The sequence below is a fragment of the Garra rufa genome, chromosome 14 (genome assembly GCF_049309525.1).
Source record: "Garra rufa chromosome 14, GarRuf1.0, whole genome shotgun sequence".
Taxonomy (NCBI): domain Eukaryota; kingdom Metazoa; phylum Chordata; class Actinopteri; order Cypriniformes; family Cyprinidae; genus Garra; species Garra rufa.
The window spans coordinates 23092393-23109068 of NC_133374.1; the positions used below are offsets into that span (position 1 = coordinate 23092393).

The 16676-nt window shown below is 38.0% G+C and overlaps 2 protein-coding genes across 3 annotated transcripts in view; both read left to right on the plus strand.

The window, feature by feature from the left end:
* Positions 1-2203: 2203 nt before the first annotated feature.
* On the plus strand, positions 2204-15789 carry LOC141284576 (alpha-2-macroglobulin-like). Of its 2 annotated transcripts, none has more exons than XM_073817561.1 (34): positions 2204-2319; positions 3471-3651; positions 3763-3919; positions 5742-5794; positions 5933-5953; positions 6107-6272; positions 6388-6472; positions 6625-6739; positions 7077-7197; positions 7281-7390; positions 7475-7642; positions 7729-7962; positions 8072-8284; positions 8600-8749; positions 8997-9122; positions 9249-9369; positions 9653-9764; positions 9952-10177; positions 10246-10372; positions 10450-10571; positions 10670-10721; positions 10802-10885; positions 10972-11148; positions 11304-11379; positions 11756-11912; positions 12119-12193; positions 12272-12434; positions 12523-12716; positions 12798-13010; positions 13139-13257; positions 13620-13701; positions 13783-13866; positions 13960-14065; positions 14184-15789. In XM_073817561.1, exons 1-34 carry the CDS (start codon positions 2234-2236, stop codon positions 14219-14221), a joined length of 4314 nt encoding a protein of 1437 aa, XP_073673662.1. In that variant the 5' UTR covers positions 2204-2233; the 3' UTR covers positions 14222-15789. The 2 variants fall into 2 exon arrangements, with proteins under 2 accessions (XP_073673662.1, XP_073673661.1); XM_073817560.1 differs by having other exon boundaries at positions 9249-9342; positions 9623-9764.
* Positions 15790-16370: 581 nt separating this feature from the next.
* Positions 16371-16676, plus strand: part of LOC141284575 (alpha-2-macroglobulin-like) — a 36940-nt gene continuing 36634 nt past the window's right edge. Inside the window, exon 1 of the mRNA XM_073817559.1 lies at positions 16371-16504. Coding sequence (XP_073673660.1) covers positions 16419-16504 — 86 coding nt within the window. The 5' untranslated portion in view covers positions 16371-16418. The remainder of the gene's footprint in view (positions 16505-16676) is intronic.

Here is a 16676-nt window from a genome sequence, read left to right on the forward strand (position 1 = left end):
TTCAGAAGATCACATATGTACACTTACTTTGTACTTTAAAGACTTCAGTTGAGTGTTATTGCATGTTATTGACTAAAAATCAATGACTAAGAATCAAATGCCTCAACTTCTCTTTTGACGGCAAATAAAATGTCTATTTGGACTGTTTACCTGCTTGGACATTCTAATATGCAACATTTAAGTTGTTTACCTCAGAATTATATTGAGGAAGATTCATAAAGAACTGAATGTTTTTCATGTTTATTTTGTGCAAGAGTAAACTTCTGTATATCTTTACCCGAACTGAGCCTGCTTGTAGTATTTTGATACTTGGTCTTGATTAAACTTATCACAAATGAACCAACCGATGCACATTAGCCCATGTTTTTCAAACTGCATTGCCTACATCAGGCCTCTACGCTTACTTTTCTTGTTAGGAGTGCTTGTTTTAGGAGCAGATTCTAAACAATAATCAAAAAATCTGATAAAAATGAGCCTTCTCATTACGAGGTGATTGATTAATGAGGCTCAGAGGTGGCATGAGTGCAATCAAATTCATAAATTCATGTTGAGATTAATGTTTTAAATATAACATTTTATATATTGTGGCGGGAGGGGCAAACGACAGACACAGTGGGCGTGGCGTCAGGCCTCGGAGAGGCTTTTATTAAACAGAAAATAAGGGGAAAAGTGTCCATAAAGGGAAATAGTGTCCAAAATAAAAGGGGGATCTGGTGTCCTCGAGTGCTGGGGCTTCGTGACGGACGGGCAGTGTTCGGTAGGGAAGGGTCCAGGAAAGGGGCGGAGTCCGACGGCCGCGGGCGCTCCCCGTGCTGGCACCGGGGTGCTGGGGCGGCGGCATCTCTGGCAGCTTCATCCCTCTCGAGCTGTCCGGTGCTGGGGCGGCGGCTTCTGGCGGCTTCAGCCGGACCGCGGGTCCGGCGGCTCGTCCTCTTGGTCGGCGCGGGATTCCCTCTTCACCCCTTCCTGGACCCGCGAGGACACCAGCGTGCATGCACGGGGGAAGAGACCGGTCTCCTGAGGAGAGGCGCGCTCGGGATTTAAACAGCGGCGGTGATGAGGCTTCATTTCCTTCACGTGTCCTCATCACACGCCGCCAGCCCGAGCCAATTACTCGCCCCTCCTCTCCCCTACACACCCACTCCCGTCGGGAGCCTGGAGAAGGGCGGCGAATAAGGGACGGGGTGGTGATGAAAATTAGGGGGGAGGCAGCCGACTCGTCACAATATACAGAAATATTAAAGCTTTAAATAACTGAAAAGATCTGCCAGCAGGTGTTGGCAAGACACTGATTTAATTACTGAAACATGATGATGATGATGATGATGATGATAAGCCTTTATTTGTCAGAAACACTGTTACATGCAGTGAAATTGGACCCCTTTGACCATACACAGACATCACAATTTCGGGGGAAGACAGGTCAGTCGAGAGGTAGCATAGGAAAAAGAAAACAAGATACATTAGGAAAAGGAGGAGGCGTGAAAAAAAGCCCCTCCCATACTGTCCTTCAAGTAGGGCAGTGTGAGATCAGGGGAAAAAAAAGCCCCTGATCTCATCATTCATTTGATTTGTTAGAACGGATGGTTCATTCAGGAATAAAGCAAACGACTGTCTTTCTGAATAGAAAATGTAATCATTTCATTAGATTTGTTTAAAAATGCAAGTTCATTCATAAACGAAACACCGCTGTGTTTGAGTGGATATGCGCAGCGGCTCGTGACTTGTTTCAGAATACTTTTGCCGATGAAACAGAGCAAAATCTGGCAATAGTGTTATAGTCAGACAACGTAAGTCACTTAACAATAACTTCTTGTTTATTTAACTGTTGTATTAAATCTATATCTCATTTACAAACTCCCTTAAATTATTAAAAGCTGTCACTCATCTTAGTTCGCGATATCACAAAGCTCCTATTAAAATCAACGATGCTCTCTATATACTGCACAATCAGTCTCTTATTTACTCTCTCTCTACACTTTGTTAATGAAACGATTTGTGAGATATGTCTGTGAAACATTACTTAACGTTGCAAAAACAAGTAGAAACCTTTGAAGCGCAAATACAAATACGCTGATTGGGTCAGTTGCACATGCGAGTGAAATGGTTGGAAACCCTGTCTAGGTTGAATCATTAATCAGGTAATCAATAAAACTGTTTTTTAAGGACCTCCTTTAGCATGAGAGTCTTTTTTAAAGAGATGTTCCAGTTAATCTCATGATCACTTGTCATCATGGCGCTTAATATTAGCTGCTGCTGGCAAGGGCTCCTTCTGTTCTCTTTCCTTCTTGTCTTTGTCAATGGACACACTTCAGGGCCGTAAGTTTTCATGATTTCAGCTGAAGATAGAAAACTATTCTCCTAATCCACTATACGTTTTTTGAGACAACTAGCAATGTTTTGTTTTCTAGGTGTGATAAATTATTAGTATACCATTATTTGTTGTGTAGGTTAAGCTGTGATTTATTCTGTATTTATTTAAAGGAACCGTATGTAAGAAATTTATGTCAGTTAATCATAAAATGGCCCTGACATGTCACTAGACATTAAGAAATCATGTTCATTTCAATTATATCACTGACAACAGTGGTCCGGCCAGGATATTGTCATTTAAAAGTGAGAGTTGCAGCCCTCAACTGATGTTTTTGTTGTCATTTTGTGTTTTGGTCTGAGGCTCCACCCTCCAGCTATCTACCAATCACGAAATCAGTAGAGTTTTGTGATCTGGGTTGCCAGCTCTGTTACGGCTGTGTTACAGCTGCAGCTATACGAACGTGTTGGATAAAACATGTATAACGTTACGAAACCTAAAAGACCTCGTTATGAATCCGAAATACGTCGTGACAAAGTCCGAAATAAAACAAGGATTGGTATAGGAGATGCCTTTGAAAGATGGAGACGGCTGAAAACGGAGAAGAATTTGAAGATAGACGCCAACTTTGTTTCGGACTTTGCATGATACAAACTATCATGATACTAAATGCGTTCATAAAAAGCTTTATATCGCACCACTAGCAGGGTATGAAAACAATCTATGTTCTGACTGAAATGTGGTATTACAGTACATCTTTGCGAAATATTTGGCTAATCGCCATCTGTAAATTTTTGCGATACATAATTACTTCGCAAAACATCTCTTGTGAAGCATAAACATAATTAACAGAAGAAAAACTAATTACTGTGTAGGACTCGTCACTTGCCATTGGAAGCTCCTTGTTGCAGCCTACTCCTGCAGCTTAGCTTGCAACCTCGAGTCAGGGGGGAGGGGGAGGGGATACACCATTCTACAGTATTTTGAAAGTAATTGCAGTACCAGTTTTGGCCACAATCCTACATACGGTTCCTTAAAGTTTAACTGATCTGTGTTGCAAGGTAAATGTTTGCTGATTGAAAGACAGTTTAAAGCATGTATAAGAAATGTGTATATCTAATGACTCAAGCCATTTTGTGTGATTATTATCTTTCAACAGATATTTTATGGTGACGTTTCCTGCAGTGATTGAGTCGGGATCTGAGGCTAAAATGTGTGCAAGTCTTCTCAAGCCAAATGAAAGCCTTGTCATGAACATTTATCTGGTTCATGGTGACCAGAGCACTTTACTGCTACAGGAGAAAGCTGAGGAAGAGTTTCACAGCTGCTTTAACTTCAAGGTCTGTCATTAGTAGTTTATGAATGTATAATGAAACATTTTTAGTTTCATCTAATTTTTTAAAATTACACGTTTGCAGAGGTTGTTAATACAGAATGTTTCTTCTCACTAGGCTCCTCAGGTAGAAGCAGAATCAGTGCAGAAAATTAAGGTAGAACTTCAAGGAGAGACTTTCAAGATGACTGAGGAGAGAAAAGTCATGTTCAAACCTTACCATCCTCTGACCTTTATCCAGACTGATAAACCTATCTATATTCCAGGACAGACAGGTGAATGTTTCAAACCTCAGTAAATTGACAGTGACATCTAAACCTTGATCACAGCTGATAACTAAGCGAAGCATGTTATCATTGTGCAGTGAACTGATGTAGAAGCATACAGTAGGTCAATAATTACTTTATAGTAGCCCCATAGATGTATGTACATAGATGCCTAATTAGCAACTGTTTCTATGGGGCCACTTTACGTAAGCCATCCGCCATACTGTATTGGTTGACTTGACGTCATTTATCATGGTACAGTAACCACTGAATATTCTGCTAATATTCTTGATCTATTTGACCACTCTAAGCACGTTGATGCATCTGTCATCTTGAAACAGGGAACTTGACGCCATTCAACGTACTAAACAGTGGTGTGAAAAAGTGTTTGACCCCTTCCTGATTTTTTTTTTTTTGCATGATTTTTACACTTTAATGTTTCATATCATCAAACAAATTTAAATATTAATCAAAGATAACACAAGTAAACACAACATGCTGTTTTTGAATGAAGTTTTTTATTATGAAGGGAAAACAAAATCCAAACCCACATTGCCCTGTGTGAAAAAGTGTTTGCCCCGCAAACTTAATAACTGGTTGGGCCACCCTTAGCAGCAACAACTGCAATCAAGCGTTTGCGATAACTTGCTGTCGCTGTGCGGGAATTTTGGCCCACTCATCTTGGTTGAATTGTTGTAATTCAGACACATTTGAGGGTTTTTGAGCATGAACCGCCTAAGGCTGGTGTGTTTTGGATCATTGTCCTGTTGCAGAACCCAAGTTCACTTCAGCTTGAGGTCACAAACAGATGGCCGGAAATTGTCCTTCAGGATTTTTTGGTAGACAGCAGAATTCATGGTTCCATTCCTCTTCCAAGTCTTCCAGGTCCAGAAGCAGCAAAACAGCCCCAGACCCCAGTGGGTTTGAATTTTTTTTCCCTTCATAAAAAAACCCTTCATTTAAAAACTGCATGTTGTGTTTTCTTAATATTAATATTTTAATTTGTTTGATGATCTGAAACATTAAAGCGTGACAAACATGCAAAAAAATAAATCAGGAAGGGGGCCAACACTTTTTCACACCACTTTATGTTCACAGACCGACGACTGTGCAGGTGTAACACCCCTGTCGTTCTGTCAGTTATGGTTTAGTCCTTGTATGTCCTTGTCCTTGTTATTTGGTTTTTCCTGTCAATTAACATCATTCGCATCACCTGTCTTTGTAATTAGCACCTCTTTATAAGTTAAAGTTCTCAGTTTGATGTTTGGCTACAAGGTTACCAAGAATGTGCGTGTGTGTTCCTGTCATCCCTGCCTGTTATATACCTTACCTATAGATTAATTAAAGACTTTGCATTTTTATTTTAATTTGTGTTGTGCATTCCTACACACACCATGACAGCAGGATTGTGGTATTTCGAATATTGAGTGATTACTATGGTGAATGACATCAATTTTATCCATTACAAAATGGTGAACGGCTTACAGCAGCCCACAGATATATATATATGCCTCATTAGCGACTATACGTAAGCCGTCCGCCATATTGCAACTTGACATCATTCACCCATAGATCTATCTCATTCTTCATAGTAGTCACTGAATATTCGAAATGCCACAGTCCTGCACAGCTGTTGGTCTCCGAACCTATATTATGATGAATGACATCAAGTTGACGTGAAACGTGCAACAGCTATACATATTTTAAATCTATGAGTACCCCATATTTTGTTAAATAGTTCTCAATTATTTTTATGCAAATGACTGTCGGACTACATAAGAGATTTATATGTTAAAAGCAGAGGTTATAATACACATTTTTGTTTTCACAGTGAACTTCAGAGTTGTTACCATGGATACAAACTTTGCACCGATTGATCAGCAGGTCTGATGAGTTTTGTCTTGGATTTTTACCTCCCTCATTTCTTTTGCATTGTTAAATACATCATTAATAAACAACACGTTTTGTCTTTAAATCATTTTAATATCCTAAATGATATAATTAATTTTTGCTTTTTTGCAGTATGGTTCAATCGTGCTTGAGGTAAGAACACAAAACTTCCTTCTGTGCATTTATAACAAACACATCTTTGAAATATTAACACTGTAGAAATATATTTATACATTTCTTTGTTAATGTTCAGGACATGTGTAGCTGACTGTATCTGAACTAAATATCTGAATTGTTTCTAAATAGGACAGTAAAGATAACAGAATTGGTCAATGGACAAATGTTTCCTCAACGAGGTGGATTTTGCAGCGTTCTTATGAATTAAACCCAGAGGCCCATCAAGGTATCTACAGACTAAGGGCTAGTATTGGTGACAGAAAGATCTCACATGATTTTGAGGTGAAAAAATATGGTAAGTCATAAAAACAACCCATTTGCAATATTGCATTGATTGAATTTCAGTAATCTCTTTGTATATTCATTTCTAATTTGATTAGTAAGTCTGATTTCTGTCTCCTGACTTCTAGTTTTGCCTAAGTTTGAAGTTACTGTAAAAAGGCCAGATAAAGTTAGTGTTGGAGAAGAAAAGATGTTAATTGAGGTTTGCGGAAAGTGAGTGGTTTATTTTTTTCCTGTATTAAGCGAGAGCAGTGTTTTCTTCCATTTTTAGCACTTACAGTTACTTACTTTAACCCCCAGTGTAATATATTAGTTTCTTAACTTAACACTGGGCTGCATATCTGTTGCTTGTACCTTTTTTACAGATACACTTACGGGCAGCCTGTACCTGGTAAATCATGGGTGAAAGTGTGCCGTAATGTTTTGTTCTACTTGCCTTTCATTGATGCCAATCAATTTTGTTTTGAGGAAACCACTGAGGTATATGAGCTGAAATGCAATACAATGGTACACACACTCTTAAAAATAAAGGTGCTTTCAAAAGCTGTTCACAGCAATGCCATAAAAGAGGCATTTTTGGTTCTACAACGAACAATTCAGTTAAAGGTTCTTTAAAGAACCATCTCTTTCTTACCTTTTTATAATCTGAAGATCCTTCTTTCGCTACAAAGAACCATTTGTGAATCAGAAAGGTTCTTCAGATGTTAAAGTTTCTTTATGGGGCACCATGAAGCACCTTTATTTTTAAGAGTGTATTTTCTTTTTATCCACGTAAACCACTCTTTGGTCAATGTTTGTGTTCATTTACTATAATTAGACAGAAAGGACAGGCTGTGCCATTCATACCTTAGATGTATCTGCCTTTTTGAACGCCACACTAGCGGGATTTCTACGAAATTCTCTTCATGTTGAAGCAATGATTACAGAAGAAGGAACAGGTGAGCTGTTTTATTTGTCATATCCATGTTACCCTTATTTATTTATTTATTTATTTAATAAGAAATGTTTTTACCATTTACAGAGACCACCATGACAAAATCTGAAACTATATTTCTCACTTATGAAATTGGAAAAGTCACACTTACTGACCTGCCCAAAACATATGAACATGGATCAGTTATAAAAGGAAAAGTAAGTCTAAAATCAGGTTCTAAAAACACTGATTTGTGCATAATTATTCCATCATTTGTTCAATGAAAATCTTATTTTCAACAGGTCAAACTCTCAAATTTCAGAGATGTACCAATTCAAAACCAAGAGGTATATCTTTTTGAGGAAACTTGGTCCTTTAAACAGCTCCTAAATCTCACTACTGACAGCGATGGACTGGCCAGCTTCTCTCTTAACACGTCTAGTTTTCCTGAAAAGGATATTAATCTGAAAGTATGATCACTATATTTATCAAGTTCTCTTTCATGTTAGCTGAAGGGTTTAGTTGCTTTAGTAATTTTTGTTTCTTTGTTTTTCAGGCAAGTGTGTATCCAGAGTTTCAATTTCATGCTTACAGCACACCTCACTTCTCTATGGACAGAAAAACAGTTCATCTTTTCAAGCCCGCCACTCCATACACCCCAACATTAAGTGAACTGATTATAGAGAATACTGAGCATCCATTAAAGTGTGATGCAGAGTTTACAGTGACCATCAAGTATTATTTTATTGGAGAGACTGTTGAAGAACTCAAAACTGACATTGTCTATATGGTGAGAACATGTGCAGTATGTACATTCTTACACTGATGTCTTCATTGTTTGTTAACAGTATTAACTGGTTGCACTGGTCAGTTTGTCATTGGAGTGTTATCTGTCTCAGGTCTTGTCCAGGGGAGTGATCGTTCGTCATGGATTTGAGAAGGTTGAAGTGAAGTCTTCTAAAGGAGCAGCAAGTGGCACAGTGTCATTCAAACTGTCTGTTGATGCAGATCTGTCTCCTGCAGTGCAGATTCTGGCCTACTGTGTTCTGCCCAGTAAAAATGTTGCCGCTGGTAGCACAAAATTTGATGTTGAAAAATGTTTAAGTAACAAGGTATGTGTTGTATTTTGAGAAATAAGCCTCTTTAAATGAGGTTCTAAATGTAGGTTCGGGAGGAGCCTAATCATTCAGTCCTCAATCATCACTATGAGTGTATAAATGCAGCAGTCAATGTAACAATTCCATCCCAGGAACAATTCTTCCAGCATCACTTTTCTGGGCTGAGCCTTGAGGTTTGAGCCATCTTTGAGGCCAGCAAGCCAAGTTAATTTACCATTATCTAGCAGGACTGAATGGGCAGGCGAACTCATGAAACTGTATTTCTGGCACAGTCATATTAACAGTAAATAATATTTACTATCATTACAGGTGTCTCTGCAATTTTCTCCTGCTAAAGCAGTTCCTGGTGAGAAAAACACTCTCCAGCTCTCAGCTCAGCCTGGTTCACTGTGCGGCCTCAGTGCTGTAGATCAGAGCGTCCTGATCATGGAGTCAGGAAAACGTCTGGATACTGACAAGGTGTAGATAATTTAAGATTCATATTTTTTCCCCTTTTCTATCTGGGAATCTACAGGACGAATCAAGTGAGCACAGAGTTTCCTTAGATATCTCTACTTTGATCCATCAGTATTTGAGATGACATCCTGATTGAACATTAATCTTCATTCTTTCTAACCAAAATAAAAAATAGGTTTGTTGCAAAGTATATGAATTTTGAAACTTTTGAAATGAGTGTTGAAATTTTGTGAATGCTGTCTCATTGCAGATCTTCAACTTGCTGCCAGTGCAATCCCTGTCAGATTATCCTTACAGTACTAAGGATGACCTGGGATGTCTGCATGTGAGACCCCGTCGAGCTTTACCAAAAGACAAGGCCTATGAATCCTTAAAGGTAACGGGTGGTTTATATGAGTGACAGTGCAGTAGATAATGATTGGGAGAGTACATTTTTGTATGCAATTTGTAAATGCAAAAAAGCCCTCTTGATTAAAAGTGTCACTTTCTTGCTGTTTGACAGAAGGTGGGATTGAAGATGGCAACAAATTTGGCTGTGGGAATCCCTGAGTGTCTAAAATACAGAGGCTTGACTTATCACAAACAACATATTATACGTACATGTAGTATTATTACAACATGTTGTTGGAATTTTTTAATGCATTAACTTTGGCAGCTCTAAAATACTAAAATTAAAATTACTAAACTACATTAACAGAAGCCAAGAAGATTTACAACACAATAAAACTGTACATTTAAATAATCAGTGTATTATAATGATGATCTGTCTTCCATTTTGCTGTTTTATTGTGACAGTATATAAACTTGGTTATTTTGATGTGCTGTCCACATACATATTTCCACATTTACTATAAGTATCGCATTTTTTTTTTTCAGAGATGCAGCTAAGCTCTGCTCCAAGGCCAGTGTCAATGATGCTTTCAACAGCAGATGCTGATTTTACTATCGGAAATACTCCAGCAGTGACAATCCGGACAGTTTTTCCAGAAACATGGATCTGGGAACTTGCCGAAGTCGGGTATGTGAAACAATTTCACCACATTTGACATCATATTAAAAAAAAAAAAACTTTAATACATGATATTCCCTCAAGTCATCTTACTTGCTTTGCAGATTGTGATTTTTTTGTTATATATAACAGGAAAAATGTATGCTTAATGGAAGAGTCAGAATCAAATAGGCCTGTTGTTGTAATCCCACAACAGGGACTCTGGATCAGCTGAGGTTCCTGTCACGGTTCCTGACACCATCACCTCTTGGGAGACGGAGGCCTTCTGTCTGTCCTCCAAAGGTCTGGGTCTGGCTCCTCCTGCTCAGCTGACAGTTTTCCAGCCCTTCTTCCTGGAGCTCTCTCTGCCTTACTCCATCATCCGTGGGGAGATCTTTGAGCTGAAGGCCACTGTCTTTAGTTATCTGTCTAAGTGCATCATGGTGAGACTTCAGTCTCAGTCTTATCCAGTCATATCAAATAAGCCACTAATCATGTGTTTGACTGACAGGTTAAAGTGACTCCAGCTCCTTCCTCAGACTACACTCTCAAAGCCTCCTCTGATGATCAGTATTCATCCTGTCTGTGTGCTAATGGAAGAAAGACCTTCAAATGGATCCTCACTCCTTCTGTTCTTGGTGGATTTTCCAGTCTGAATCATTGTTTCTCAGTGTTTGTGTATGTTGTATCTTCATGTACATGTCTTGTGTTGTAGGAGTCTTGAATATTACAGTCAGTGCAGAGGCAGAGGCGTCTCAGACTGTGTGTGACAATGAGATTGTGAGCGTGCCAGAGAGAGGACGCATTGACATAGTTACACGAAGTCTGGTTGTACAGGTCAGCACACATCAAACAGCTCTCATATGTCATTTATCCATGATCCTAATGCTGCTTATGTCAGTATGATGTGTTGATGTTATTGTTTTATGCTGCAGGCTGAAGGAACTGAAAAGACAGAGACCTACAGCTGGTTACTGTGTCCAAAGGGTTTGTCTGCAGACAATATTTAGCATCATAGTGTTTCTCTGTTGATCACTGATATGTGTTTCTGTCTCTCTGGTTCATAGGTGATAGTCTCTCAGAGGAAGTGAATCTGACTCTTCCTAAAGATGTGATAGAGGGATCAGCCAGATCCTCTGTTTCAGTCATTGGTAACATTTACATACACAAACATAAATTAGGAGTTTGTGTTTGGATTTCTAAAATGTAGTGAGCTTCATTTGTGTTTGTTTTGTAGGAGACATATTGGGTCGTGCTCTGACGAATCTTCACGAATTATTACAGATGCCATATGGCTGTGGAGAACAAAATATGGCTATTCTTTCTCCCAATATTTACATTCTGCAGTATCTGGAAAACACAGAGCAGCTTACCTCAGCCATCCGAGAGAGAGCCATCGGCTTCCTTAAGCGCGGTGAGACAAATCAATTGTGTCAAAAAAATACTGAGACTGATAACAAATTGTTTATTTTTTCAACACACCTGAATGTCATTCCATTAGGTTGAATAGTCAGACACATTTGGTCATCCCAAACAAACTGTTAAAGTGACCACTATCACACTAAACAGGATACCAGAGACAACTGAACTACAAGCATTATGATGGAGCATACAGCGCATTTGGTTATGGTGAAGGGAATACATGGTAAATATTTTTTCACTCTTTTGTTAAAACCGAAATAATATCACAGTAGTCTACAATAATATGGCTAGTAAAAAAAAGAAAAGAATATTCTATCACTTCTAATCATTCGGTTTCAGAGATTTTTGTTTTTTTAAAACATTCCTGTTGAAAAAAAACAGCATATCTTGGTTAGGTATGTTTTGAAGTATGACAGCTGGTTTAAGCTTGTCTTTAGATGGTTATGAGCTGGTTTAAACTGGTCCTGAGGACCAACTTAAACCACCTCAAACTAATGCTTCAAAAACATACCTAGCCACCATATGCTGTTTTTTTTTTTTTTTTTTTTTAAATAGATCTGATGACATTTGTTTTTTTTTAAATTCTTACACACCATCAGGTTGACTGCCTTTGTCCTGAGGTCTTTTGGCAAAGCACAGAAATACATATTTATCGATCCACAAATTATTGAGAGTGCAAAGGAATGGTTAATAAGCAGACGGGATTCGGACGGCTGTTTTATCCAACAAGGAACACTGTTCAACAACAGAATGAAGGTCTATCTATCTATCTATCTATCTATCTATCTATCTATCTATCTATCTATCTATCTATCTATCTATCACCTGTAAAAGTTTATTTGCAATTTATATTTTTGAAATATTAAGACTTTAATGTTAACATCAACATTTGTCTATATAAACTTTCCTCTAATAGTTTTGCTTTTGTTACTTCATTTACATCAATTTTTTCTTTATTGCAGGGTGGAGTGAATGATAATGTGACCATGACTGCCTACATTACAGCATCATTGCTTGAACTGGAAAATCCTGTGACAGTAAGTTCATCTACAGGAAACGCAGTATAAACTCATAGAAAAATGATGCTCACTCACGTCATTGTTTTTTTTTTTCAGGATCCTGTCGTCTCTAAAGGTTTGTCATGCTTGAGGTCCGTAATTGAGGATGTCAACAACACTTACACCACTGCTCTGCTTGCCTACACTTTCAGTCTGGCTAGAGACACAGACACTCGACAGCAGCTTTTTAAAAAACTGGAGGAAGTTGCAATTTCAGATGGTAAGCCATATGTTTCTGACTTTTTTGACTGTACTGTTGCTTTTTGTCCTGCTAATTGGGTTGTCTCTTTTGTCCATGTGTCCTAAAGAGTCTCGTCTCCACTGGTCTCAGTCTGGATCTGCTGATGACTCTGATTCTCTGTCAGTGGAGATCAGCTCATATGTGCTGTTAGCTGTTCTCACTACAGATTCAGTCACTACAGCTGATCTGGGCTTTGCTAACAGGATTGTCAGCTGGCTTGTGAAGCAGCAGAATGCCTATGGAGGATTCTCCTCCACACAGGTGACTCAAACTACTCATATCAAACACATGATTGCTGAATGATGGGTAAAAGTCTCATTACTGAACACATTTATTTCTCAGGACACTGTGGTGGCTCTTCAGGCTCTGTCTTTGTATGCCACCAAAGTGTTCAGCTCTGACGGCTCCAGCACAGTGACTGTACAGTCAGCAGGAGACACTCACCACTTTGATGTCAATCAGGACAACAAGTTACTGTACCAGGAGAAGCAGCTGCAGAACGTTCCAGCCAAATACAGCATTGAAGTGAAGGGCTCAACCTGTGTGTCTATGCAGGTCTGTAGTGCGTTCAGCTTCACTGACTCACACACTTACTTTCATTTCATTCTTGGCAGTTTGTGGTTATTTTGCTATGAAATGGTTCTGGTTTATGAATGTGTTTTTGTTTATGTTTACTCTCTCAGATTGCTCAGTTCTACAACATTCCCACTCCTACTGAAGCTAAAACATTGAGCATTTATGCTAAGATTGAGGGAGACTGCAACACACTGCAACAAAATTTCATCTTGAACTTCACTGTCAAGTAAAAACAGATCTGAAAAAAAGTATTAGTATGTCCACAAAACAAAATTCAAGTCCAATATATGACTTAAATGTATGGGCTCATGTACCTCTCTCATTCTGCATTAATCCAAATGTTTCCATGGTTGCAATATAACATTTAATTGCTAAACCTATTATTCTGCAAAGCCTTATTCACCTTAAACATAATTTACAAATAAAATGTGTTACCATATGTGGTGCTTGCCCAAGGGTGTCAGGTTGACTAATGTTTAGTCGACTATTAGAGGGCAGCACAAATATATACATAGTGCATAATTTTCACTAATTTGAGGTTTTACTTTATGAGACATTTAAGAACTATCCTTTTCAATTTGCTTTCAGATATGATGGTGTACAGGAAAGCACCAACATGGTCATTGTGGATATTAAACTCTTATCTGGATTCACAGCTGATACATCAATGGTGCATTTGAGTTATTCATCACACATTTGTAAAAATTTCTGGGGGTTATTTAGTTATTAACCAGCATTTTTTTCTATACAGCTTAGAACTACTTCTGGAACGTACACATCACTTGTGGAGCGAGTCGAAACTAATGCTGATCATGTCATTGTGTATTTGAAGGAGGTGAGAGAACAGCAACATTCATATGATTTTATGTCATTTAGGTCGATTCATAAACATTTTATTTATAATGTCTGAGTTTATTTCTTCCTGCAGATCCCCAAAAATATTCCAAAGAATTATCAGATACAAATGAAACAGGTTCTTCCAGTGAAGAATCTCAAGCCAGCTGTGGTCAAAGTGTATGATTACTACCAAACAAGTAAGATTTTATATGCCAGTGTTCAATGTTTTTATCATGCCATGCAGATTATTCAGATTTATTCCATGTGCTGGTTTCCACAGTTGTAAATATGTTAACATCTTCATTTTTCCTTCAGGCGATCAGTCAGAGAGAGAATACTCCCTCCACTGTTAATGAAACTGAACAGAAGCAAGTCACTTCATAGTTCATTGAATAAACATGCATTGGATGTAGATGTCTGACCACTTACATGTTTAATATTACAATGTTTAATCTTTATCCAGGGCAAAATAATTTCTAATCCATCAACCCACATTTTTACAAAACCATACTGTAAATCTGAGATTTTGGCTCTTGAAAACTCGATCAGAAGAACTGAATATTACACAACACCAGACACTGCCATAGTAGCATAGACCCCATACTGAGTTGTACACAGTCTGAGACACCAGAGCAGATGTAAAGAAAAGATGGGGATTCCCTCTCGAAATCACAATAATTGACATAATGATCATCATAACAATGCGCAGGGCAATATATATATATATATATATATATATATATATATAGGGGCAATGTGTGTGCAGATGCGAGGTATATACATATTTCTGAAATAAACACCCAATATTTGCCATAGAGAATGAAGTAAGCCCTGTCCAGGTGCTGCCCCAGTCTAGTTTGTGTCAAGCCATTTGTTTGTCTGTTGTTTGATGAGAGACAAATGTACTTGCAATAAATGCTTTAACTGTAGCAAATTTTTGAAAACAAAAAGGTGTAATTTTCTCATGTTTCTGTTTTCAGTAATGAATAAAAAAATGAACAAATGCAACGTACACGGTCCAGTAACTTACAGTTACTCTCCCATTCATTTTGAGTGGGTGTATGTACCTCTGGATGGTAATTATCAGTTGTTGTAGCCCACTGTTTGTCTACACAGAGTTAAAGGTCAGTAGCTGTGCATTTCTATGTAGATCAGGGGTCTACAAACTCGGTCCTTGAGGGCCGGTTTCCTGCAGAGTTTAGCTCTAACTTACCTCAGCGCACCTGCCTGGAAGTTTCTAGCATTAGTCACTGAGGGTCTGTATTACTTACTACTGGAGAAAGTGCAACAACTAACTTGGATCATGTGTCCCTTAATAACCAATCATGTTACAGCCTCGACGTCATAGAATTTCAGTCAGAATTGTCCATTAACAAATACCATAGGAACGAATGAGAAGTGCTCTGAATCCCACCTGTTGCGAAAGTCAGTGACTTCTCTTATAAAACAGACCTTTTTTTCATGGTAGTTCAATCCAAAAGTATTGATTAGTGTAAAACATGTTGAAAATTAGCAAACAGGTTGTCGATTCCTAAAATGATATGCCATTTCTTCTAAAAAGCTGTTTATTCAGCATAGTACAACCTCTCCTCCACTGACATCCATTTAAAAAAAAAATAGCCTCTGGTATCCTTTCCCACATACTGACAGACCGGAAGCGTTAGCTTTAGCCGTTTCCGGCTAATGGTTGCAGGCTTGCCTTCTAGTGGTTTTGCTAGTAAGACCTTGATTAGCTGGTTCAGGTGTGTTTAAACTTGAAACTAAACTCTACAGGACACCGTCCCTCCAGGATTGAGTTTAGAGCCCTCGGATGAAGATGAAGATAAGAGTAGGATTATGTTTCCAGATGACATGTGTACACTAACTTTTAGAGTTGTTAAGTCTGCCTGATATGTGACTTTGCTTTTCAAATAAAAGAGTGGTTTCAGTTTAATATGTTGCAGGCTCATTTTTTTTTTTTTTTTTTGTTATAAATAATTGACAATAAATAACACAGATGATAATAAACAATCAAATAACGTTGGGCTTGTTTGGGTCTTGTTTGTGAAGCTGCAGTTGCTTATTAGTCTCATGAGAGGTGGCAAAAGTGTGTACTTTGTACTTTAAAGATTTCAGTTAAGTTCTTGCATGCTATTGACCAAGAATTGAGCTTTTCAACTTCTCTTTTGACTGCAAATAAAATTACAATTTAGATTGTTTACATGCTTGGACATTTCAATATGCAACATTTACGTCATTCAACTCAGAATTATATTGTGATAAAGATTTATAAATGTATGTATAAATGTTAATTTTATGTTTATTTTGTGCAAGAGTAAAGCTTTTTTATATTTTTACCTGAACTGAGCTTGCTTGTAGTATTTTAGTTCTTGGAAATGATTTTTTGAACAAACCAATCAATGCACATCAGCACAGCTTTTTCAAACTACATTGCCTACATCATTGAATCATTAATCAGATGATCAATACAACTTTTTTTGAAGGACCTCCTTTAGCATGAGAGTCCCTTTATAAGAGAAGGTCCAGTTAATCTCACGATCACTCGTCATCATGGCGCTGAATGTTAGCTGCTGTTGGAGAGGGCTCCTTCTGTTCTCTTTCCTTCTCGTCTGTGTCAATGGACAAACATCAGGCCCGTAAGTTTTTAATGATTTCTACTGACGATAGGAAGTTAATCTGTTTTATTATCAAAATCTGAATAAGAGTTTTTTAAATCAAAGTTCCAGTACAAAATGTACAAGAGAATAATAATCAGTTTTGCTTTATTCTTTTCCATTATGTAACATGAGACATGAGTATTCGATGCAC